This window comes from Schistocerca nitens, chromosome 1 (assembly GCF_023898315.1).
Source record: "Schistocerca nitens isolate TAMUIC-IGC-003100 chromosome 1, iqSchNite1.1, whole genome shotgun sequence".
In the NCBI taxonomy this organism is placed as follows: domain Eukaryota; kingdom Metazoa; phylum Arthropoda; class Insecta; order Orthoptera; family Acrididae; genus Schistocerca; species Schistocerca nitens.
Window position 1 is genome coordinate 497,490,125 of NC_064614.1, and position 26,873 is coordinate 497,516,997.

The 26,873-nt window shown below is 39.4% G+C and overlaps 1 protein-coding gene across 1 annotated transcript; it reads left to right on the top strand.

Moving 5' to 3' along the window:
• Positions 1-439: 439 nt before the first annotated feature.
• Positions 440-26,873, top strand: LOC126236149 (DNA-directed RNA polymerase II subunit GRINL1A). The gene is made up of 4 exons (XM_049945238.1): positions 440-694; positions 17,071-17,319; positions 18,377-18,677; positions 26,503-26,873. Exons 1-4 carry the CDS (start codon positions 543-545, stop codon positions 26,725-26,727), a joined length of 927 nt encoding a protein of 308 aa, XP_049801195.1. The 5' UTR covers positions 440-542; the 3' UTR covers positions 26,728-26,873.

Here is a 26,873-nt window from a genome sequence, read left to right on the forward strand (position 1 = left end):
ATTAATCAACTTTTAGCTAGACTCCTAATTCACTAAATGCGGCTGATAGCTGACTAAACTGTGGTTACTAGACACTTCTTGTTGAAAACAATGAAAATAAGCTCTACCTGTCTCTGACTGTATTCAAAACAAACGCTAGCACTACTGGCACTACAGCTGACTAAATGGAATCTCTCTGACTGTATTCAAAATAAACACGAAATCTATGGAACACTATTGCTAGTACTCGAAAATTAAAGCTTCCTAAAAGCAAAAACACACGGAAGAAGAAGTGACAAGTAAGAAAAATACAGTTAATACATAAATTAACGTAGCTCGCTGCACAGCAGATGTGAAGCAGATGACACTTCGTCCTATCGATGCTACCTCCCATCATCATGTTCCTTGCTTCTATGAACGATGTAGGTATCTCGAAATTGGCGTCCTCGAAAGTCCGTGGTATCGATATCGGTCAAGTAAACAGTAGTATTTGTTTTGACTTTCTTTCAGAATGGGTTAAACTGCTGTGTAGCGTTGTGACTTGTGAGTTGCATGTTCGGGCCATGTTCCATGATCGAATAATCAAGAGGATACCTGGCAAATTGCCTCCTATATCCGGCAAAGAAAAACAAGGACATTTGGATGATTTGTCGACGATTCCATATTCGCAATTATTGGACCTTATTGCCAGACAGGAGAAACTTGTATCCAATAAGTAAGATCTTATTTCGCCGTTCATCATTCGTATATATCGCGGAATGTTGGTTCAAAATGTGACAATACATTCAGTGAGCAGGAAATAAGCTGCTCTGACTGATTGACAAGAACTAGGCAATAAATCACAATTGTATTCAGTGGTATGTTATATCCTAACAATCAGACTTTTGCATGGAAATGCGGGGCTCTGAATTCAAAACGTGTAGTTGGCAAGAGAAAGAAAGTTCTTTGAAATTCTATTGGTTATCAAGTCTCTATAGCATTCGTGGTGAACCCGAATTCCACCGATAAACTTTCCCAAGTTGTTCGGATATAAGTCCAAAGTATCTTCGTTTGAAGGACCTGTGGCTCGTTAGAAAGTCATGCTTTTTGTTTGATTTCATACCACATTTACCTTTGTGTTTGTATTGCACTGAAAATATGTGCGTAACAGTGCAAATGTCGGCAGTGTATCTTGTTTTGTTCACTTCACTCACGATAGTTGACAACAGCACTTTACTCTTTGTACTTAAGTTTATAATCGGTTCTGCTCAGTTCTGTGACTTTTTTTTTTTCTTCGGCATTGTTAATTGTACGTCAACAGTGATACACAGCAATTTAATTAGGTTGACTGACGACAAGCCGGCCGATACGGCCGTTGTTATGGGTTCGCTAATGCAATGAAAGTGTTGTACAGCAGTGGTATGCTGAGTTTTTCGCGCAACGACTGCAGCTAAATAATATTGTATATGTTTCGTTTGAGGATTGTTGCATCACTCTATGTTTTGTGTTGCATGTTTTAGTAATTGCATATTACAGACTTTTTCATGCAAGATATTTTCATAGCTAGAAAGTCAATTGGGGTAAGAAACCGAATAAACTATAATTATTATTCAGTAAAAGTCAACAGAAACAGTTTGTCCCATATTCCAAAATATATAGAAAATATGCATGAACAACTCTCTCAGATCATGTTGACAACCATTTTTAGTAGCATGCAGTTTTACGGTATTACAGACAGTATTTCTTATATGAAAACAATAAGACACAATAAAGGTAGGCCTAACGATATTTCCGATAGTTTTTTTTTATGGTGCAGGTAAAACATTTAGTTAGAATAACAACTTATTAATAACAATAAAATTTGTGTAAGGTGATTACCAATGTAATATGAATTGTGCAAGCTGTTCTGCTTGGTCAGCTACGTATACTATTCACAACTTTACACTCTGTACTTGATCAGCAGCAGCAGCTGACATGACACTAGGTCGCTCTTCCTCAATTTCTGTTGCAGTTGATACAAAGCCTCTTCCAGTTTTCAGAGTGATTGTCTCTCTGATTCTATATTCCGTGTATTCATTAGGTGCCTGTTCCTTATGAACTAAACTATCTCAAAGCATCTTTCATATTTGTCATTAATATTTTTGGAATATCTTTTCAGTACATTCTTAGTATGTTTGTTTTCCCATGAACTTAACATGGCATAATGGTTAAGACTCCAGCCTGATAACACGAGTGCTTTGAGACAAGTTTATCAGTTTGCTCTTATACTTACTAAATTTGCTGCCTATTTTTACTGATTTTCTATATTTGTGATTAGTTAACAACATGATATTGTGCTGATAGACCAATGGTGTCATTAACATGGTGGAGATATGAGCCTTGAGAAACAACAAGCAGTTGATGTCACTAATAGCACAAAAACATTTGAAAAATAAAATCTTGTAAATTTAAGATCACGGTTTGAGAAACAGGGTTTTTATCAGAAGTGTAACTATGGACCATGAAGTCTGTATTTTAAAAAAAGTTTGGAACGACTAGGGACCTGAAATACTTTAGTTGTGATAAATGCAAATACAGGTGCAAATTCTGCCTGAAATTCCAAAAACACAAAATTGCTAAATAAATGCTATTTCAAAATGATTCATACCCAGATGAACTATTTTATCAGAAATGATTGGCAATGGTTTCATTTTCTGCATATAGAACATGTAAGTAATTTGCTGGTATTGTACATCTGGTGAGGCCCAGTTTGGAAAGGTAACGTGGGCAAGACGAATGTTTTTGCAACGCAAAAAGAGCACTAACCCAACAACATATCAGCAGACTTAATGCTCTGGTGCGACACCAGTACAGGCAGTTGAATGGTCTGTATAAGATACACGCCACATAACGCAATGTAGGACTCAGCTGTGATACTTTCATCTTCAAACAAAGCAGTGTGTACATTTGTTCTAGCCAAATCTCAAAAGCTGGTGTAGTGACAGATAAAAGAAGACTCATGAATGTATTTCAGCCACATTGAAAGTCTTCCCCCTAAAGTGCCAATAGTGCTAATATCAAGAATTCTATTTGTAGCTCTGCCAAATATAGGTCACACAGCTATGAATGCCCACAAAACATTCTGCAGATTTTGGATAGTGTAGTTATTGAATTGGTTGAAAAAAGAAAAAAATAATATCAAACACCTGAAATCAGAGAAGCGCTCTGTTCACCAGTAAGAAAATGCTGCTGCTTCTCATCAGAAACATACATTCGTTGAAATTTAAATAGTTCCAGAAGAAGAAAACAAGCATAGACCACTTTGGAAAATTGTTGAAGTTTTTGCAGAAGCCAACATTCCATTCAAAAATCTCATCAATCACCACTTTTCTTAACAGAAAAGTTCAAAGCATAAAGGCTTCATCTTCAGGCACATGGTATAACAACCTTTTAATTTTGTGCATCTAATCATTTACAAACAAAAATAATTTGGATGTGAATTTTAGCAACTACATTTTCATGTCTCCAGTCGAATGACACATTCATTGACTTCGCTAACGCACAACCAGACTGTCATCTTACAACCTAACCTAGGCCTACACTGCAAATAAATGTGACACTACTAACTTTATTTAACATCAGTAGCTTTTTGTTATGGTACATGCATTGTCACGTCACAACCAAGTTATCACATTCCAACCTAACCTAGACCGAGGGATACGCTACTGTTCATTGTGTACACACACACACACACACACACACACACAAAAGAAATGAATTACATTATAAAGAAAACAATGACTGACTCACACATCTGTGACTGAAACAAGTAAACAAAAACAACCCAGATATCTACAGGGTGGCACAGATAAAGGTAGCCCATCTATGTATGAAGGAACTGCAGTGAATTTACAGAAATGGAAAGCTGAAATGGACGTACTATTTATTTACAGTGAAAAATACATTTATAGAGGATGTTGAAAGTGGCCGCCTGCAACATCAGTGCACAGTTGTGCACGTCTAAGCATATTCAGATACACTCGGTATAAAGTTCAGCTGATTTTGCCTTTCAGTTCCTGTATTCTGTTCGGATTTGTGTCATAGACCTTTCTCTTTAAGTGTTCTCACAGGAAAAAAATCATGTGGTGTTAGATCCGGCTAACGTGGTGATCATAAATACTAGCTGACAGTTTGTCCCTCAGTGAAGACATGGACTCGTTCCAGGGATATTTCAGATGCGTGACATTTTGCCCCATCTTGCTTGAAGAAGCAGTATTGTCTTTAATATTCCATGGTTGCCACAGGTTCTGGAAATAAGGGAATTTCAAACACATCAGGGAAAATTGAAAAAAGAAAACTGGAAAAATATCATTTTTGTCTCAGTAGATGAAGTGGGTTGTTTACTGAGTTGTCATGCGTCATCATTGGCTGGGTGCAGCTGAATTCATGCACCGCTTCCCTACTCTCATTCCTACTGCTTCTTCCCTTCCTACCACTCCCATCAGCTTGCAGTCAGTCGTGTGCATGAGTTGTGTCTGTGTGAATGTGTGTGTGTGCTCTCGTTTTCTGACAAGAGCTATGGCTGAAAACTTAGTTGTGAGTGAGATAGTCTTTCTATGTGCCTGTCTGTGGCTTGGCAATCGTCTTTATGGTGAGTTGCTGCCTATCCTCATTATTATTGATTCTCAGAGTATTTGATCAAATTAACTGTTGCATGAATTGATCACCGTCATATCATTTCATCAACACGCTGTCTGTGGCTCTTGAATAGTTGGCCACATGGGTGGATTTCCATGACGTGCCAAAACCGAAGGCCATTTCTGTAGGTATCCGTAATGCATCGAGCCTACTGATCTGAAGCCGTTCAGTTCCAACTAATGTGCAGGGCCTCCTTCTCGGATCTAGTCTCACCGATCTGCTCTCAGACCATGTCTGTTTGTGTGTGGCATAATGTAGTGGATTTTCATGGTTTTTTATTCATGGACCCATGACTGTGGTGCTCCTCAACAAGCCAGAGACCATGGAGTTCAGGAATTGCGACTGTCTCACCGCAAGGACATTGTAAAGTGTAGATTTTTATAAAAATTTTATTTGTTTTAGTACATTTTGGCACTGGAAAAGTAGTTTAAATATTATAAAGTAGGGATGATAAGAAGAAGAAAATTGTGTCAGTTGCTGGCGGTATGTACACTCTGTACTCGTATACTTCTTGAAAGAAAAATTGCACAATACCTGTAAAATAATAGATATAATATAGTGGGAAAATGCCTGGTGACATTAACAGATATCAAATTGACTTCATATTAGTGAAGCAAAGATTTAAAAACCAAGTTAAGGACAGCAGATCATATTCAGGCTGTGATGTGGAAAGTGACCACATACTCGTTATGATGACGACTGAACTAAAATTCAAGAACATTAAAAGAAGTGGGATTTGACAAACCTGAAAAACGAAAATACACTGAAGCACTATCAACTAGAAACAGACAAGAAAACAAATACACAGGGCTGCAATGACATCCAAAGCAGCTGGGAAAAAATAAAAACTGGTATTTTAGAAGCAGCAGAAGAAGTAATAGGAAAAGAAAGGACAGAGAAAAGGAAGGAATGGAGCACTAATGACCTACTAAATATGATGGAAGAAAGAAGGAAATTAAAAAAAATTCTGTGAAGAAGGAAGACCAAGAGAAATACAAGAGTCTGAAAAACAGAATCAACAGAGAGGCAAAACAAGCAAGAGAAAAATACCTTGATGATCTCTGTATTTCAGTTGAGGACAACATGAGCAAGGGAAATATTGACAGGGCCTATAAATGTGTGAGACATTGCTTTGGAGACAGAGGAAACAAATGTAGGGCTGTGATGGATGAAAATGGCAATATGTTGGATGACAATGATGAAGTTGCAAGAAGATGGAAACAATATATAGGAAAACTGTACAGTGGACCAGACCTGTCTGAAAACATCATGGAAGAAGAAACAGAAGTAGATGCACACAACATAGGTGAACCTATATTAAAGGTAGAGTTTGAACTAGCTCTGAAAAAATTTAAAAACAACAAATCGCCTGGTATAGACAATATCCCAGCCGGACTTCTGAAATCTGGAGGAGCAAAACTGAATCAGGAGTTGTATAATCTTGTTTTCAACATGTACAAGCAGGGTAAAATTCCTACAGACTTTGAGAAAAACATTATAGTCCCCATTCCAAAGAAGGCAAATGCTCACAAGATGTGAAAATTATAGGACACTCAGCCTAGTTACTCACGCCTCTAAAATATTAACCTCAGTTATCCTAAAACGCATAGAACAAAAAGTCGAAGCTACACTCTCCGAAGACCAGTTTGGATTCCGGAAAGATAGAGGAACCAGAGAAGCAATATTTGCTCTAAAACTAATAATAGAGAAACGACTAGATAAGAACCTGAAAACATACATAGCTTTCGTAGATGTAGAGAAAGCCTTTGATAATGTTAAATGGGATAAGATGTTTGAGGTACTCAAAAAAGTAGGAATAGATCATAAAGATAGAAAAATGATATGGAACCTGTACAAAAACGAGACAGCAGTTATCCGTGGACAGACAAAACAAGAAGAGGTGCAGATACGGAAAGGTGTCCAGCAAGGTTGCGCACTATCCCCTGTTATCTTTAACGTATACATTGAAGAGGCGCTGAAAAAAGTAAGGGAAAATTCACAGACAGGTGTAGTAATTCATGGCCAACGAATAGATATGATAAGATATGCCGATGATATAGCTGTCCTGGCTGAAAGTGAAGAAGATCTTGTAGTCCTACTGAATAGAATGGATAAAGTTATGGGTGAAGAATATAATATGAGAATTAATAAAGCAAAAACAAAAGTAATGGCATGCGACAAAGAAGATCAAGTGAAAGTCCAAGTTCATGTAGGCAATGAACTGCTTGAACAAGTTGATAAATTTACTTATCTGGGCAGTAATATTACCAGGGATGGAAGGAGCAAGGCAGAAGTGAGAAGTGGAATAGCTCAAGCAAAGGCTGATTTTAACAAGAAGAAAAACATATTAACATCTAAGAGCATCAGCCTTGAAACCAGGAAAAGATTTTTGAAATCATATGTGTGGAGTGTGGCATGCTATGGGTGTGAAACATGGACTCTCGGGACAGAGGAACAGCAGAAGCTAAATTCTTTTGAAATGTGGTGCTATAGATGCATGCTCAAAATAAAATGGATCGACAAGGTCACAAACAAAGTGGTTCTGGAAAGAGCAGGTGAGAAGAGAAGCTTCTGGAGTTTCATTGTTAAAAGAAGAGTGCAATTTACAGGCCATCTATTAAGACATGAAGGACTCCTGAACACAATCATAGAGGGATATGTCGAGGGAAAAAGACCAAGAGGAAGACCACGACTGAGGTACATGGATCAAATCGTGAAAGATGTGGGATGTAACACCTATAAAGAAATGAAGAGAAAAGCTGAAAGACGCACAGAATGGAGACAAGCTGCCATTGTAGCTGTTGCAAACCAATCCTTGGATTGACCACTACAGAAGAAGAAGAATATAGTGGGAAATAGCTGACAATAATGAACATAGTAGAACCAACATTTTACTGGTGGTCACATACAGCATTGGTTTACACAATTCTTCCCCACCTTACACACTTCTCGCAAGAAGCCTGCTTTTTTCTGAGGTTATAAATCTGTCTTGTGTCTCCAAGGAAATGTGTATTTTTGTCAGCAAATTAGTTCTGTTTTATTGAAATAAAAAAACCTCATTGGTCTTAATGAAACACACATACCATTTGGCTTGCTTTCTCCTTCTAAAAACTGTTCATTACAAAAGATTTTATGTTTTTACTTAAGATTTTGCTCACATCGTGAAACACCTTCTTCTTGCTGGTTTCTTTTATATATTTCCTTGTTTGCACTGTTGTTTTTGTACCATAGCTGCAAAGACAGTTCGTCAACTTATGTGTTATTTTATCCTTGAGATCTTAAAATTTGTCAGGGAAAAATGCTAAAACTTGTCTGGAAATCAGGGAATTTCACTTTGGGAAACTTGTGGCAACCCTGTGTTCTTTGAGTTGAGCAAAAATGTATCAAAAATTTCCATAAAAAATCAGTCAAATTATGTATGTTCCTGTTACACCAAACCAAATGCTGCAGGGTTTTTTTTTTCTCCATCATGGTGTCATTGCTGACACACTGTGTTAGGGTTCTCCAGTGCCCAGTACCTCGTGTTCTGTGAATTCAGATAACCGTATAGATGAAACTATGCTTCATCACTCATGATGAAATAGAAAGTGCCTAACAAACCACTGTTGATGTTATTTGAAAACCACGTGCAGTAGTGTACATGTTTCTGACAGTCATCCTCCCATAACTGCTGCACAACTATCAGACGATATGACTCCAAGTTAAGACTTTTCAGTATCTGCTGGCATCTCCTCCTACTTACATGTGCCTTTTGGGCCAGTTTACGTGTAGATTTCTTTGGGCTCTAAATAATTCTTCGGCAAATGTCTGCAACTTCTGCTGTGCGAACTGAAGGGATTCTTTGTCAGTTTACTTTTTGCACAGTCCATAGGTGTGCCAGTTTTTATACAGATTCTGTTTGCTCTCATTCCTGGTAGTCTTCTATCCAGCTACTTGACCCCAAAAATTTTGCGAGTTTGCTTAATTGAACCTGTTTTCTTATAGTTCCCACAATTTTAGTTCTTTCTTCTATTGAGGAAGTCATTTTGCAGACTGCAAAGAGAGACATCTAATTTCACTGATGAAATAAACTGAAATACTGACAGAAGAATGCTAACAATTGATTATTGCATAAATATGTCCATTAGTGTAGCTGTTTATTCTATTTCAGAAGCAGAAATATTGCATCTACATTCAAAGGGGAGGCAGGCTACTTGTAACTGTGCCACGTAATATATAGCATGTGGTGGCACAATTCAAGGAATATACCTGTGGCTCATGTTGTCATTAGACTCCTTTATTGCTGTGTGATACTTTGTCTAATGCGCTGAGAAATACACCCAAATATCTCGCAATCTGGTTGCTACATTTTCAAATACCTAGCCATGACCCATTTGATGACTTCGCCAATGCATAACCAGACTGTCATTACTTTATATGTGATGCTCACCTACAATCATCTTGTAGACATCTGTTTAAGAAGTTGGGCATGCTGACTACTGCTTCATAGTATATTTATTCCCTTGTGAAGTTTGTTGCAAATATTCCACTATAGTTCAAAAGGAACAACGGTGTATATAATTACAATACCAGAAAGAAAAATGACACACATTAATTTCATATTAAGGTTAGCCGGAAAGGGGTGCACAATGCTGCAACAAAAAAATTTTAATCATTTTCCCAGTGATATAAAATGTCTGACAGGTGGCAAAGTAAAATTTGAAAACAAACTGAAGAAGGTTTCTCCTTGATAACTGTGCCATTGAAGAATTTCTATTACTTTAACGTGTATAAGGTAGTGATAGGAATTATGAACTCACTTCTGTATCTCTCTTTTCTTTTTTGTAAAAAAGGAAAAAAATGCTTTGAAAATTTCAGAATGTTCCAAATGCACAAATTAATGTACGATGTAAATGTAAAATTACTTGTTCCTCATCATTACGATCTATCATGCAAAATAATCCATCGAACATGTAAGTAACCAACTAATCAGGTATTGCGTCAAGGTGGGCTTTCTTGTTGGAGACTACTTTCCTTTGTATAGTAATATGTAATATTGCTTGATATTTAGTTTTATATATTCACTAGTTCTCCACTTGAAATAACTTCGTGCCTTGTTCTTAATAACATTATCAGCAAAAGCAGCCACATTGTCCATGTTTATATAGACACTTAAGAATACTAAGGGATGGTATATGGAAAAAAAAGAGTTCTCCTCATACTACAATGAGGCACAGACTTTTGAATACAGGCACTAGCAGATGACCACATAACAGGAGAACTCCTGTAGTAATTAAGAAAGCTGACATTTAAATATGTTTCAGGAGCTTTAGTCATCTGAATTGTGCAGATAGTGTATGTCTCCAAGATTATTTGGAGGTGGGGGATATGTCAATAAAGCTCTTTAAGGGGTTGGGCCATACTGGCTGAAGTTAAATTCTGGTATAACAAATCTGGGGCTTATGAGCTGAGATCTGGCTAATGTCACCAGTCATCAAATAATGTAAATTCCAAGCTGGCATCAGTGACTTAATGTGCAGCATTACAGTGGAATATTTTGTGTTCCAGGGAATAGAACAATAGCCTACTTGCTAATCAGGACTCTGACACAAACCTTTATAATCATATAAAAAACCACACTCTCAAGATTTACTGTGCTCTGACAAAGAGGATGACTGCTGATGTGGAACTGTGGTTAATGGAAGATCAGTTCATATCAAATGGAAATGGGTCAAATAGGAATAATTTAACTAGTGGTGGGGAGAATTTGGAGCATGAGAAGATGCACCAACAATCTGTGCAGTCACATAGCTGTGTGCTGTGCACAGATGAGGTGGTTGATACAGTGTGGCTTGGATGTCAGAGTGAGTGCAGTTTGGAAGGCAATGAAAAAACAAACAGGAAAGAAGAGAAAGAGTGGACAGTGAGTAGAGAAATGTTTCAGAGATAGTAACAAAGGAAAACACCACAGGGTTGTGCGATGGAAGAAAAGGAGCTAGGCAAAATCAAACAGTGGAACATCAACAGTTATGAAAAGATCCAATTGGTACTCACTATAAAGACAACAAATTGAGCTGCAGACAGGCATAACAGAAAAACTGTTACACTCAAAGTTTTCAGCCACACCCACATCCACACAAGCAGGCACATTTCATGCACAAATGATCACTGCCTCCAGCCACTCTAGCCAGACTGCAACTATTGTGTTGAACAAAATCAACACTCTTGAGTGGGACAGGGTAGTGGGAGGGATACCAGAGTATGGGTGGGGGAGAGAAGAGCACTGTCTGGTGGAACATGCAAAGACTATAAGGCATCAGGGCCAGGTTGCACCCAGAGGCTATGGGGAGAGGGGAAAGGGGAAAAGACCGGTGAGTGTGTTGGCAGAGAGCAAGCACAATAAGGGTGAGGGGGTGTATGAATTGGCCGGAGGTTGTAGGACAGACTGTGTGGAAACTGTTGTGTGGAGGGTGTGGGGACAAGGTTGAGGCTGGAATAATTTTGGGAGCAGAGAGTGTGTTGCAGGGATAACTCCCATTTGCTCAATTCAGAAAAGCTGGTATTGGAGGGGTTTATCCAGGTGGCTCGGGCCATGAAGCAGTTATTAAAATCAAACACATTATGTTCAGATGCATTTAGTACTGCAGGTTGATCCACTTTCCTCCTGGTCACAGTGTGGCTATGGCCATTCATCTTGCTGGAAAGCTGGTTGGTAGCCATACCATTATAAAAAGCTGTGCAGTGATTGTAGTAGAGCTGATATATGATGTGCCTGCTTTCACATGTGGCTTGGCCTCTGACCGGGTAGAATAAACCTTTGACAAGACTGGAATAGGAAGTGCTGGATGGAGGGATTGGGTAGATCTTGCACCAGTATCTTCCAAAGCATTATAATCCCTGTGGCAAGGGACTGGTATTGGGAATGACATGGGGGGTGGACTAAGGTGTTGCGGAGGTGTGGGTGACAGAACACCACCTCAGGAGGGCTGGGATGGATCTTGGGTAGGATGTGTCTCATTTCAGGCCATGATGACGGATAATGGAAAGCCCTGAAGATGGACGTGTTTCAGTCATCCCAGTCCAGGATGGTATTGAGTGACGAAGGGAGTGCTGCTTTGTAACTGCTATGCTGCTTCGGGGTGGTGGGAGGATTGGGTGTGTAAAGGTATATGGTACAGGAAATCTACTGGGCAGACAGCGCTGCCTTATGATCACCCAATGGTTGTTCACAAGTGTATTTGCAAAATTCAGAACCAAAAGACCCAAAATTGCAGCCTGTAGTCATGCTTGTGAACGGAAATTTGGCTACCGTAGAGTCGTCTGATAGCTGTCAGTATCTATACAGCAAAATAATCTGTTTTCCAAGCAGCAGATGTAAAATTACAACCTGTAGTGTGGTATGTAATTATTATTTTGAACAGGTTTTTGTCTACCCTACGATTGAGTAGTGGCTGTCAAAATTTGTACTGAGAATTTGGGATGTTTCACAAGTGCATTTTCAAAGTTTGAAACCAAAACATCCAACATGGCGACCTGTAGCGAGGTATCCAGTCATAATCGTGAACAGCCATTCAACTACCTTATGATTGTCCGATTGTGTTCAAAATCTGTACTGCATGTTTCAGGTTTTCCACAAGTCTGTCTTCAAAATCTTAAGCGGAAAAACCAAAAAATGCATCTTATGGTGTTTCCATCGTGCTCGTGACTGTTATGTATGCAATCACTGGTTGGGGAACTGTGAAGCTCGGGTCGGTTTACTGAACTGAGTCGTAATCTGCGCAGACGCAAAAGAGAGTACAAAGCTGAATATTGTATCAGTTTTTTTGTCCTAACTTGGTTTAACTTGATTTGAACTCGGTTTATGCAAACTTTTCATCTTGGTTTGTCATAAACCCGAGTTCGCCCACCACAGAGCCACACTGTATCATCAGTCTTGCCTGTGCACAACAAGTGGCTATATGGCGGTACGGATTGTTGGTGCCTCTCCTTATGTCCCAAATTCTTCCCGACGATAATTAAATTATTTTTATTGGTTCCATTTCTTCCCTCATATCTGTGTATTTTCACTTATTTTTCCCTACCTGTGCCACACAAACTTTTGAATTTTAACCTAACCAATCACCCCTCTCTCTTACGTGAGCCCAATACACAAATGTCTCCATACCTCATCCATTCTCACCCTTTTCCCCAAGTTTTTGTATATTTTTTACGTATTTGTTCCTGCGAATTTTACATATTTGTGAGTATTTTTGTGCGTCTGTATTTTCGTGCATCCTTTTCTGTTATGCAGCTCCCCTCATAGCCATCTAATGCCTTCAGTTTCCTATTTCCTGTGTCATTTCCTGTTTCCCAACACCATACCTGCCACTATGGACCCTTGCTCGATCTTTCTGCCGCATTTCAAAAAAAGTATCCCTTTCCCTGGCTAAAACCCAGTCCTATATCATACTCCTTAAATGCTGCTTAAACCATGGAATCTCCCACCCCCCTCCCCAACAGCCTAATCACCTTTGCAGATTATACCAGCCCATGTCCCTCACAAGCCTGGTACTGCAAAAACACATTTCCATGGCCATAGCCAAACTGTAGCCAGGAGGAAAGTGGATCATTCTGTGGCACTACATGCATCTGAACATAATGTGTTTGATTTTAATAATTGCTTTGCAGCCTGAGCCACTTGGATCCACCCCTCCAATACCAGCTTTTCTGAATTGTGCACATGGGAGTTATCCCTGCAACACACTCTCTGCTCCCAAAATTATCCCAGCCTCAACCTTGTCCCCACACCCTCCACACAACAGTTTCCACCCAGTCTGTCCTATAACCTTATGCCAATTCACACCCCCGTCACCCTTATTGTGCTTGCTCTCAGCCAACACACCCACCAGTCTTTCTCCCTTTCCCCTCTCCCCATAGCCTCTGGGCACAGCCTTGTCCTGATGCCTTCTAGTATTTGCATGTTCCACCAGACAGTGCTCTTCTCTCCCCCACCCATACTTTGGCATCCCAGAACCACCTGTGCTGTCCCCCCATGATATTGCTGCTGTGCAGTCTCTACTACCGGTATATACATCATGTCTCTGTAATTGAATCCCTTGCTCTCCAGCACCTGGAAGAGCATTCCAGATACCACCTCTATAAGCTATAAAACCCGCTGATAGCCTTCTGCCACCTTAGAGCAGCACTATCCAACCACTATCCTACACACATTGTTCCTCCTCATGAAACCCTCATAGCACCTAGACCCTGACTAGCTGACATTTTCAACTTTCCACATCTCTCAAATCTCCCTTCCAACACTCCACCAAATCCAGAGCCAAAACAATCCCAGAATACTGTTGGTAATGTTTCTACCAAACTCCTCAGCCGCACAAAAGTTTCAGTCCTATTCAAAAGTGTCATCTGCAGCCCTACACCCAGATTTAACCCTGTTGCACTTGTCAAAGGCCTACTCTCCGACTGCTGATCTCTGCAATAGAAACACTTTGTTGCCACCAATCCCTCCAACTAAAGTTAACCTAATCCCAACACTGAACCCTGCCTATCCCAGTTGATACCAGCATCCAACTGTGATAACCTCTCCCTCCCACCTAACCACCCTGTCCATTTTTCAGCATTTCCTTACCCCCAACTTGGCCTCCCGTCCTTGCCCAAGTCCCTTCCTAAGAACAGCAACCTTTCAGCAGAACAAAGGACAGCCATATACAGCCTCAAAACAGATCCTCACCTAATCATCATACCTGCAGGGAAAGGTTTCACCTCTGTTGTTATGGCTCACAAAGACTACCTGGCAGAAAGTCTTTGCCAATTGTCTGACTACTCCATCTATAAACTCTGTCAGAGTGATCCCATCCCAGAAGTCCAACACATCCTCCAATCCATGCTCATAGCCATAGCCCCTTCTGAGAACCTCTTCCCTGAATCCACTTCCCTCCTCTTCCCCATGACACCCTGCACACCCACCTTCTACATACTACTCAAAACAAAATCCACAAACCCAATGATCCTGAATACCCTATTGTAGCTGGTTATTGTGCCCTCAGCCTTCATTGACCAACACCTCCAACCTATTTCCAGAACCATTCTCTCATGTCAGAGATATCAAACTCTTCCTTCACTGACTTTCCACCACCACCATTACCACCACCACCACGACTACTACAAGTCATTGGTGACACCATTTCCCTCTACACCAGCTCCCTCATGCCCATTGTCTTGCCACTATTGAACATTGCCTGTCCCAATGTCCTTCAGACTCCAGACCGCTACCGCGTTCCTGATACACCGTACTAACTTTATCATAATACACAACTGCTCTCCTTTGAAGGGAAGATATACAAATAAAATTGTGGCACAGCCGTGGGCACTCACATGGCACACTCGTATGCCAACCTATTTATGGGCCATCTAGAGGATGGCCTTCTAAAACCCCAAATCCCTCGTCTGGTTCTGCTCCTTTGACAATATTTTCATGTTATGGATTCAGGGCCAAGACACTGTATCCTCAGTCATTTACCGCAATACCTCCTCTCCCATCCATGTCACCTGGTACTCTTCAACCTGGTGTGCCGCCTTCTTGGACATTGAACACCTCCTCCCTGATGGCTCCAACTGTACCTCAGTCCACATTAAACCCACCAACCACTCCTGCATTTGACTGCTGCCATCCCTTCCACAGCAAAAATAAATGCCTCCCATACAACCCGGCCACCTGGGGAGAGTTTTTCTGCAGTGACAAGAACTCCCTTGCCCAATATACTTGAAGGTCTCACAAAGCCCTTTGCGGACAGGCACTATCTCCCAGACCTAGTCCTCAAACAGATTTCCTGTGCCATATCTCCACACACACCCCCAATCCTCCCACCACCCAAGAAAGAACAGCTACAAAGAAATACACCTTATGTCACCCAATACCTTCCTGGACTGGAACAACTGAATCACATCCTTTGTCTTGGGGTTTGATTTTCTGTCATTGTGACCTGAAATAAGAGACATTCTACCCTAGATCCTTCCCACCCCTCCTAAAATGGTGTTCTGCCACCCACCCAACCTCCCCAACACATTAGTCCATTCCTGTGCCATTCCAAATCCCAGCTCTTGCTGCAGGGATCATATCACTGTGGAAGACCCAGGTGCAAGACATACCCAATTCATTCATCCCCTTCCCATTCCAGTCCTGTCACAGGCCTATCCTACCCCATCAGAGCCCAGGCCACCTGTGAAAGTAGCCATGTCATATATGAGCTCTGTTGCAATCATTGCACAGCTTTTTGTATTGGTATGACCATCAACCACAAGAATGAATGGCCACCGCAAAACTGTGAGCAAGCAAAGTGCACCATCCTGTGGCACAACATGCAGTGAAACATAATACACTTGATTTTAATAGCTGCTCCACTCCACCATTAGTTTTTCTGAACCGCATAGGTGGGAGTTATCCATACAAAACATTCTCCACTCCCGAAATTATCCCATCCTCAACCTACGATAACCTATTGTCCTCACACCCTCTACCCAGCAGTTGCCGTCCCCTCTCTCCTATAACCTCCTTCCAGTTCATGCTCTCTCACCCGCATTGTGTTACCTCTCTGCCATCTCACACGCCAGTCTTACCCCCTCTCCTTTTCTGCTCCCCATTCCCCCCTGTAGTTTGTGCGCACCCTTTGAGACAACTCTCTTCTTTCCCCCCACCCATACTGTGCTATCCGTCCCCCTTCGTTTCCCCACTCCCGATTGCTGCTTTAGTTCAGCACAACAGTTTCAGTCTGGCTAGAGTGGAGATAGGGGTCATGTGTGTGTGTGGGGGGGGGGGGAGGGGTGCTTGTGTATGGTTTCCTTTCTTTCCATAAGAAGACTTTGGCCAAAAGCTCAGTGTGGATCAGTCCTTTTGTTATGCCAGTTTGCAAATCAGTGTGTAATCTTTGCGGAGAGTAGTGATCTATCCTTTTCGTAATTGTTGATATTCCAGTGTGGATTTTTCATTGCTTAAATGCAGTTTTGATTTCCCGAGGTTCACCAACATATAGAATGTGAACTGTAAGGTCTTGAATGAATTGTGTTAAAATGGAGAGTTGGGTTGCACTTACTGATCCACTTGTTACCAAAATGAGAAATGAGTGAAAATCCAGAACAGCATACAATTGTATTTATACAGAGGCAGGTCATTACAGAAGTTTTGTATTGGATAAAACAGAGGAAAGCACAATCTGAAGTTTTAATATGACCAAAAGATATTTTTATGTGACCACCTTTACTCAGTCTTGTTAAGAACATGTTCCTTTCTCTAGACACAAACCCAGGTGAAAAAGGAGGAAGACTATGTGGTCAATGGTGCAGGAAAAAATATTGAATGGGATTGTGGGAGACTGAAAAAGGAGAATGAGGTGTGCTAAGTCATTTAACTGTAAAATTTCAAATTATATCACAAGCAGTGATGTTGTGGTTTCTTTGTTTCAGGCCTTTCCTTAGCAAGTTACCCGATAAAGGCGAAAAAATACAAAAATTTTTAAGTGCTTTGAAAGAAGAGCAAGCAAACAGGAATGAAGTTGAAGAAGTTACCAGTATTCTTGCTGACATGAAAATTGGAAGTGATGATGTGGAATGGTCAGGCAGTCCCAGTTTAAATGTTAATGGTCAAAAGAAAGTAAGCCAAGATGAAACAAGAAGGAAGAATATTTCATCTTCAGAAGACTCTGAATTTCAAAGGTATGACTTGAGCTTTACTAACAATTTTGTAATTGAAATGTGTATCATCTTTACAGAATCACTTTCGAGGTTTGTGGTAGAAAATTTAATGAAATTGTTATACTTTTTGGTAGAATGTTGTATGAAGTTGTAATTTGAGACTGAACACATTTTTCCTTAATTTGCTTCCAGAACTTTGTTAAATTATTTGTCATTCTTTAGTTTTTTTGTGTTTTAAGAATAACAGGGAACGGTACACATACATGAATATGAAATACCAAGCTTGTGACACATATGTCATTTCTTCAATGAAACAACTGATAAATAAAAGAATAAAACTGGGCAATGTATTGAAAGCTCCTGTAAATTAAATATGAAGGAATAAGCTGCCTAATAAGGAGAGAATACAATGGTTTTATGACACAGTCAATGTGTGCAGTTTCATTTCATCTCCTTTGGGTGTTTCACTTTTTTTTTTTTTTTTTGAATCAGGCATTGTAGCCCTATAACTAAATTGTAACACTGTGAGATGCAAAGAGTGTAAGGCATTCCAAAGAAAGTAGTTTCCAGTATTATGAACCTAAATAGAAGCTTCAAAAACTTACCTCTTTGTGGAACTTGATATATTTAAATGTTGATAATCACACAGTTGATTTAATGTTTGGTGAGTGTACTCTTCATATCTATATTTTTCAGGCGGGAAAAAGAATTATACTCAGTGGAATTGCTCTCAGTGGATGTTTATATAATATTATGAAAAGGATAGATTGCTACCCACCATGTAGTGGAGATACTGAGTCGCAGATAGACATACTGTTATCATTATTTCATCCTTGATTTTCCATTGTTGTATATATTTTTTTATTTTAATTTTGACATTTCTGTGAATCTTGTACAAATTTTGCTGTGTACCTCTAGATTGTTTTCCAAGTTTGTACAATAGTTGGCTTTACCAAGTTATGTGAGAGATGTTTCTGGATTGACTCTCAAAGTGGCATTTCTTGAACTTCTTGTTTTTGTAGTATCCTTATGATATATGATTTCTTTTTGATCCTTATAAATAAATTACATCTTCCAGCCAGGAAAAGCAAGAAAGAAATCTAACAGCTAACCAAGTTGCAAGAGAATTTGGAGAAGTACCCTATGTAAAAAGTGTCATACACAAGGTGGAAAAGCCTGATACAGAAAAACAAGAACGTTTCAAACCAAATATGTCAAAGAAATCTGCAGATAAGGAAGAGAAGCCCCAGATACAAAAAACTAGACCCCATTGGGAAGTCACTGCAGCCACACCTCCACCCCCAGTTTATAATGATGTTAAGGTGTTAACCCTAGAGGAATCACTTGCACTTCAGAAAGAACAGTTATTGAGATTAAAGGTCAGTATGACTTGCTTATTTACTAAATATTAAACATCATGTCTTGTAAGAAAATTTTATATAGAAGTAGAACAGTTTGTAGAGAATATTAATTGTAGAAATTATATGGCTAATCTATTCAAAATTGGGACAGAACAGAGTTGTGTGCCTACCATTGTCATGCCTCTTAATTTGGATTAACTGAACATACTGATACCGGATGTCAGCTTCGTCATGTGAAATAATGCTGTTGTGGCATGTGACGTCTTACATTCACAAACACAGAGAGAACAAAACACATATAAACTTTTTTGTGTCTATATTTTTTCTGGAATGTAGGTTGTGGCGTCAGACTGATCTGTAGTGTAACCCGAAGTGTAGCTTGCACTGCAAGATGACAATTTGATTATTAATCTGCATAACCAATGTATGTGAATACGAAACCTTAGTTGTTGTGACATAGCTTGATTCCTAGGTTAGGCTGAAAGGTTACAGGTTGCTTGTGAGTTTGTGAAGAAGAAGTGAAGGCTACAGTTAATCCACTAATTCCAAATGCTATAAACGTGGACCAATGTGAAAACGTACAATGAGGACCACTGACTTGCATCCTCATGTTAATCTTGTGGAAGCTTAACAATGAATTAGTTGCTGACAGTTTAGTATATCGTATTCATGCTGATTACCCATTGATATTACAAGATAATGTTCATACCCCTTACATGGAAACTTCTCATACACGAGATCTGAAGTCAGTTTCTTAAGTTGGACTTTTTTTTGGAAATACTTGTCTGACAGATCCCGTAATCTCAAATTTCTTTTTTCTCTTAGAATTCAGTATTAATTTTTAAAATGAATCATCTCACTATGTTGGATCTAAACCTTACTTCCGAGAACACTTTTTGGTAAATCATTCATTTTGTAGCCACTACCAGAATGAAACAAACTGCCCTTGCTGCTGCAACAATCTGGATATATGTGCAGAGTTAGGATGAGACCCTATTCCACAATCGACAACAGGGCAATCAGGTTTTTGTAATTTTTTCATTCGTATGGTATTTGAAGTTCAAAACTCAAATAAGTCACCAAAAGCATTTCGATGTGACTCTCAAAAATTGACAAGAAAACCAACTTTGCTTTATGAGTTTTTCCATGAAGCATAAAGTACACAAAAATGGGTCAGGAGGGGATGGGGCAGTTTTAGTACTCAAGGCGTAATCACTGGTTTAAGCTTTGATTCAGTCACTATTTTTTCTCGTTTGGTTCCATTCATATCAAATACCTACGTCATTCAAATATAAAATTCATCATTTACATTCTAATTAATACATCATTTTTACCTTTTTATCTAAAAACAAAGATGATGTGACTTACCAAATGAAAGTGCTGGCAGGTCGACAGACACACAAACAAACACAAACATACACACAAAATTCAAGCTTTCGCAACAAACTGTTGCCTCATCAGGAAAGAGGGAAGGAGAGGGAAAGACGAAAGGATGTGGGTTTTAAGGGAGAGGGTAAGGAGTCATTCCAATCCCGGGAGCGGAAAGACTTACCTTAGGGGGAAAAAAGGACGGGTATACACTCGCACACACACACACACACACACACACACACACACACACACATATCCATCCACACATATACAGACACAAGCAGACATATTGGTCTTTAAATATGTCTGCTTGTGTCTGTATATGTGTGGATGGATATGTGTGTGTGTGTGCGAGTGTATACCCGTCCTTCTTTCCCCCTAAGGTAAGTCTTTCCGCTCCCGGGATTGGAATGACTCCTTACCCTCTCCCTTAAAACCCACATCCTTTCGTCTTTCCCTCTCCTTCCCTCTTTCCTGATGAGGCAACAGTTTGTTGCGAAAGCTTGAAATTTGTGTGTATGTTTGTGTTTGTTTGTGTGTCTGTCGACCTGCCAGCACTTTCATTTGGTAAGTCACATCATCTTTGTTTTTAGATATATTTTTCCTACGTGGAATGTTTCCCTCTATTATAACCATATCATTAATTTGAACCCAACAATTACGTTTGTTATTGTCGCTGTTGCATTTCGAAATCTTTCCTGTCGTCTTATTTTCTCTTTATTTTCTCTTTCCGTTTTTACCAGTAGTCTCACTTTGTATTCACCTTCCCCTTTTTAGCGTAATACAATTTTATCCCGCCTATATATACTCAATAAACGTAACCCACTTCCAAACCATAACCAAAAAATTTTTATTTTCCGCTTTCAACACTACCGCTGCTATAAAATCCACCGTTTCTAGTTCAATAACAGCTGCTTTCACGTATTAAACAACCATTTCGACTAGTTCTAATAACTTTCACTTTATTTCCACTTCCGTTTTTCACACATCACTGATCATTTTTAACCGCTCCCCACAGGTTTTAACGTCATTATTACTTTTGTTAGCCCCATTTTCGTAATCTTTCACCACAACACCACTCCTTTAATACATTTACACGTTTTTTCGAAATTTTCCCGAATTTCTCCGTCCTTTAACGTGTTTTAGTGGCAACACATCCACCTAACCTTCATGCACATGGCTGTCTACCAACCCAAGTTCACCACAAGATCAACTTAACCAACACTTTTTCGCCTTTTTTCATACCAGATCTCCAGTTACTTTCTAGTTCACCCTTATCTCTCCCCATATATGTTTATCTTTCATTTTCATTTCAACCTCATGTTACACTTTCCACCTTCTAATACCATGTCACCCTCACAACACCCCCACAACGACCCCATTAAGTTTTACTTACATTCCCTCCGCAAACATGCCTTCACCCTAGCCAGATTACGCTCGCATATTTTATTTTCTCAGGCTTGGCTGACATTTGGCATAACCCCCAAAGGCCTCACACTTAAAGTTCCCATCTCTGGCTGCAACCCTTCTTTCCATCAGTCCCTATACCAGTTCCAAACTGAACAATCCATTGCCCTCACCCACCTAATCCTTCACCTACACATCAACTCAGCCAATGAACACACCCGTCAACTCCTATCCTTAATAAAAGTCCTCAATCTTTCCTCTCCCACATCCACACCGGCTATTCAGAGCATCCTCCTACAGGCCAACCGCAAATTAGAACAGCATGCCACCCTTCACCTCAAAAAACTATCCAATCTCCTGGTTTCCCACCTCCGGAAAGGCAACTCACTCACCCTTCACAACCTTTCCAGCAAACCTCAACCACCTCTCATTGCACACAAACCCAGTCTCTCCCATCTACTCAGTCTCCCACTTCCAGCTCCACTCCCTCCAAAACCTCAAAATTCCAATCAACACAATCTGGCACCACAACACCCTAATTCAGTAGTTAACCTTTCCTCCAAACCTTGGTCTTTAAATATGTCTGCTTGTGTCTGTATATGTGTGGATGGATATGTGTGTGTGTGTGCGAGTGTATACCCGTCCTTTTTTCCCCCTAAGGTAAGTCTTTCCGCTCCCGGGATTGGAATGACTCCTTACCCTCTCCCTTAAAACCCACATCCTTTCGTCTTTCCCTCTCCTTCCCTCTTTCCTGATGAGGCAACAGTTTGTTGCGAAAGCTTGAATTTTGTGTGTATGTTTGTGTTTGTTTGTGTGTCTGTCGATCTGCCAGCACTTTCATTTGGTAAGTCACATCATCTCTGTTTTTAGATATATTTTTCCCACGTGGAATGTTTCCCTATATATATATATATATATATATATATATATATATATATATATATATATATATATATATATATATATATAGGAAACATTCCACGTGGGAAAAATATATCTAAAAACAGAGATGATGTGACTTACCAAACGAAAGCGCTGGCACGTCGATAGACACACAAACAAACACAAACATACACACAAAATTCAAGCTTTCGCAACAAACTGTTGCCTCATCAGGAAAGAGGGAAGGAGAGGGAAAGACGAAAGGATGTGGGTTTTAAGGGAGAAGGTAAGGAGTCATTCCAATCCCGGGAGCGGAAAGACTTACCTTAGGGGGAAAAAAGGATGGGTATACACTCGCACACACACACATATCCATCCACACATATACAGACACAAGCAGACATCTCACAAGCAGACATATTTAAAGACAAAGAGTTTGGGCAGAGATCTCAACTTCAAAGTTGATTTTCTCATAATTATTTGAGAGTTGCATTGAACTGCTTTTGGATATCGATATTTGAGTTTTGAACTTGGTGTTCCATAGATGGAAAAAATTACAAAAATCTAGTTGCTGTGTTGTGTTCTTGTTAGCAACTCAGTAGTCTGGATCTTCATCCATTTGTGTGGCTAAATGTCCTGTCCCACTTCAACTTCATTTTCAATACATTAATAATTATTTCTTCCACTCCAGTATATTCCTTGTTCCATTTATTTGCTTTCATGACTCTCCTGGTGATTCCTAACAAAAATCTCTCCATGACTTGCTGGACAATCCCCAGGTTTTGATCAAAATCCACATTAAAACACCATGGATTATTACTATTAAACACAGACTGTTACAGATATATTGGAATCTTTTTTTATTATTGGTTAAATTTTTAGTTCTGTTTGGTCCTTAACAAATTAATTTTCAATTTGTTTTGTTCTGGAAGAACAGATAACTCCCTCATACCAGAGTCTTTAAAGAATCGAACTTCCTTGTATGAAACTGCATCAAATGTCTGATTATTTTAGAAATGAGTTAATGTGCCAAATATTTCGTTAAGCATGTGGGGCTGTAAATGAGAAAAAGTTCAGGAAGGGTTTGAAATTACGTTTAAAGTTTGTTGCAAGTCACTAAGTGCTCTTATTATCGAATACTAGATGAGAATATTCTGTGTAATTCATGCTCCATTTTAAGAAAAGCTGGTGTTTCATACATTTCAATGTTTATGACACCATATTTCCTGAACTATGCATAATGCAGTGATATAATTTAGTATGTACGGGGTGTCCATAATTAAAGTTCCAATTTCAAAATGTTTTAGAGAGAGAATCACTGCACAGAATGGTATTAAATTTCAAGAACATGTTATTGGTGCAGGGTGCAAACATCTTGGGGAAAAAACAAAAAAAGTATTGACCAATAGACGGTGCTGTAAGCATCAGAATAAGCATACCAACAGATGCACAACACATGGCTGTTACTCAGTTTGTGCCCAGAATGCTCAACATGACTATCTCCATGAAGGATCATGCACTGCTGGTAAAGCTCTTTTAGAAGAACAACAACTGTTCACCAGCAGTACTGCAGACGTTCCGGACACTCAAGGATTTAAAAAAAAGGCGTTGTTCCAGTTGTAATGGATCTGGGAGATGTGTTATTTTCTACCGGATTTGTCGATACCAAATTGTAAATGTTTTCTTATATTTTTTGTCAGAATTTTTTTATTATAATTTGCCTTATTATATGTTAATTTACTTATATTTTTGAGAGTGAAAGCATATTGATTACTATTAGTAAATGTGTTGAAGAATAGCAAAGAGACTGATTACAAGTGGAAGCTTGTGTGTTGTGTAAAATGTCTTTGATGCTGGAGTCATCTTTGACTATAGTCAGTCGGCAGTGAACTCTTGGTGTGTGTTGACGGTAGAACAATGTGCAGGTCACCGTCATAAATAATTTTGAATTATGTTACTATTTTTTTATATAAACTTTAAGAAGAAACTACATTCGAAGAAATGGTATTTGAAGCACCAAAAATGAGGCAAACACATTGAACCAGGTCATTTCTGCAGCCGACAAAGATGCATTGTGGAATCATACTTCCACTAGACAACTGAAGCCAAGACCAATACCGCCTTGTAAACATTATACGGAAAAGGTACTGCCACGAAATATGCCAAATTTAAGTAAATAAAAAATAGTGAGCATATTTCAACTTTGTGTCTCAGCCGGGAGAGCATATTTCACAGTGTCTGCTGAGGGTATGGAGAAAAGATTACAAAACTTTAAAATGCATGTTCTTTTAAAATGCAATGTGCCGGAGGGAGAAAAGCAGTTGATCCAATGTCTGTCAAAGATGTATCCACAGCATTGCAAGAGGAGTCGAGCAGTGGTGTGCAAACGTGCAGTATATGGGGAATTGCCCGAATGTTGGACATGCCAATGAGCATAGTGCATAAAATCCTTTGAAACATTCTGCATTGTTATGTATACAAAATCACCCTTGTTCAGGAGTTGCTTCCAGGTGACAAACGGCCGGCCGCGGTGGTCTCGCGGTTCTCGGCGCTCAGTCCGGAACTGCGTGACTGCTACGGTCGCAGGTTCGAATCCTGCCTCGGGCATGGCTGTGTGTGATGTCCTTAGCTTAGTTAGGTTTAAGTAGTTCTAAGTTCTAGGGGACTGATGACCACAGATGTTAAGTCCCATAGTGCTCAGAGCCATTTGAACCATTTTTTGCTGACAAACGTTCGCCCTGGAATTTCTTGCTAACATCAGAATGGACAATGAGTGGCCATGAAATGTTCTGTCAACAGACAAAGCCCATTTCCAGCTCCAAAGACATTTCAGTATACAGAATTGCAGAATATGGGCAAACAAAAATCAGGCACACGCATCAACCAACACCACTCATTCTGCAAAGATGACTGTGTGGTGCAGATTGATGGCATCTTTTATCGTAGGGTCATATTTTTTCAAGGAGATTAGTCCTGTAGGTCCTGTTACCTGTATCATCACTGGTAAACACAATGAGAGTCTTTTGCATACCAACATCATTCCAACACTTCAACAGAGTGGATGTGTACATAGGATCATTTTTGTGCAAGACTGCGATGTTGTTCCCCTGCACATTGCGCTGCCAGTCAAATATCGGCTGCAGAGAACTTTCAGATATGGTAGAATTATCAGCTATCATTTCCCTACAGCGTGACCATCCAAATCCCCTGATCGTAGTCCGTGAGAGTTCCGGCTTTGTGGTTATCTGAAAGAATGATGTGTTCAGTGCTCCAAGTAGGAACATAGCTGAACTGAAGGCACACATTGTGCAATGTGTTCTGAATGTGATCCCTGCGACACTCCAGTCATTCTGTTTTTTGATTTCAGCTTGTGGCAGAAAATGGTTGATATCACATTGAAACATACCTTCTGTCAGTCTGACAATAATTAGAAACCGATGTTGCTTTTTATGCAGTTTTTGGCCTCAGGACAATTAAAAAATTATTTTTCCTGTCAGATGTAGTACAACCGTGCCGTGGTGGATGGGTTTACCTAACTAACGATGCCACCACTGTCAACTGTTGAACGTGTGCAGTCATGCGCAGTGAATAGTATGGATGGTTTAATGCGCTTCTCAAACCATAGATGTTGTACTGCAATTCATCTGTCTTTCGTAGCTGAGCTCATTTATATTCATCCTGTGTCAGTAAGGCACTGTTTAAATTTGATGTCATTCTGAGCAGTGGTTCTCTTTTTTACTGTGTTTTCAAACTGGAACTTTGATTATGGACCCCCAGTACATTGAGTGGTATATGTGGATACTTTCTGCAAAATCAGTTGTAAATAGATTTAGTACTAAAGAAGTAATCAATTGAAATGTCATGCCCTGTGATGAAGTTTTACTGCGTGAACAGCAAAAGTGTAATGACCAATATTTGATCGTTTGATGTGAACTGAAATACTAACATGGATAGTGTAGTAGGAGCTATTTGTATAGGCAAAAGTGACAATGATGATTTGACCTTCATGTTACCGCAATGATTAGAGCCACATAGTGACTGAAATCTAGATCTGCAATGAACAGATTATTAGCTCTCTCAACTTCAATAATAATAATAATAATAATAATAATAATAATAACTGTAGACTGTATATTTGCATTTTTAAATACTGTTTCAGACTGTAACATTGTTTTTCTTACAGGAGGCACAAGTGAAGCAGGCACAAGAGCGCTTAGCTGAACAGTGTGGTAACATGGGTCTCAAGTTATCCAATATAAGTGGACAGATGCTTTACCGTCAGAGGCAGGAGTCATTGAGTGACAGTTCTAATACTGACAGTGGTGATGAAGAAAAGCAAGCATTCGAAGAAGAGGAAGAAGAACGTGAAAATGATGTAGCAGTTATCGTGTCATTAATAGACAGTTAAATTGTTTCATGGATTTTCCTTGTAAGTGACACTGTGCAACATCTGTGATCGGTAAATAGTTGATGTAATATTATTTCCATTTTTATTGTATAATAATACAAATATTTTATGCTGACTGTTTAAATAAAGTGCATGGTTTATATTGA

Excerpts from the sequence above, each read along its gene's own strand:
- LOC126236149 (XM_049945238.1), top strand. The coding sequence starts at position 543 with ATGTTCCATGATCGAATAATCAAGAGGATACCTGGCAAATTGCCTCCT. Across the intron at positions 17,320-18,376 it reads GAAGACTCTGAATTTCAAAG|CCAGGAAAAGCAAGAAAGAA; the intron begins GTATGACTTGAG and ends TACATCTTCCAG. Across the intron at positions 18,678-26,502 it reads AACAGTTATTGAGATTAAAG|GAGGCACAAGTGAAGCAGGC; the intron begins GTCAGTATGACT and ends TTTTTCTTACAG.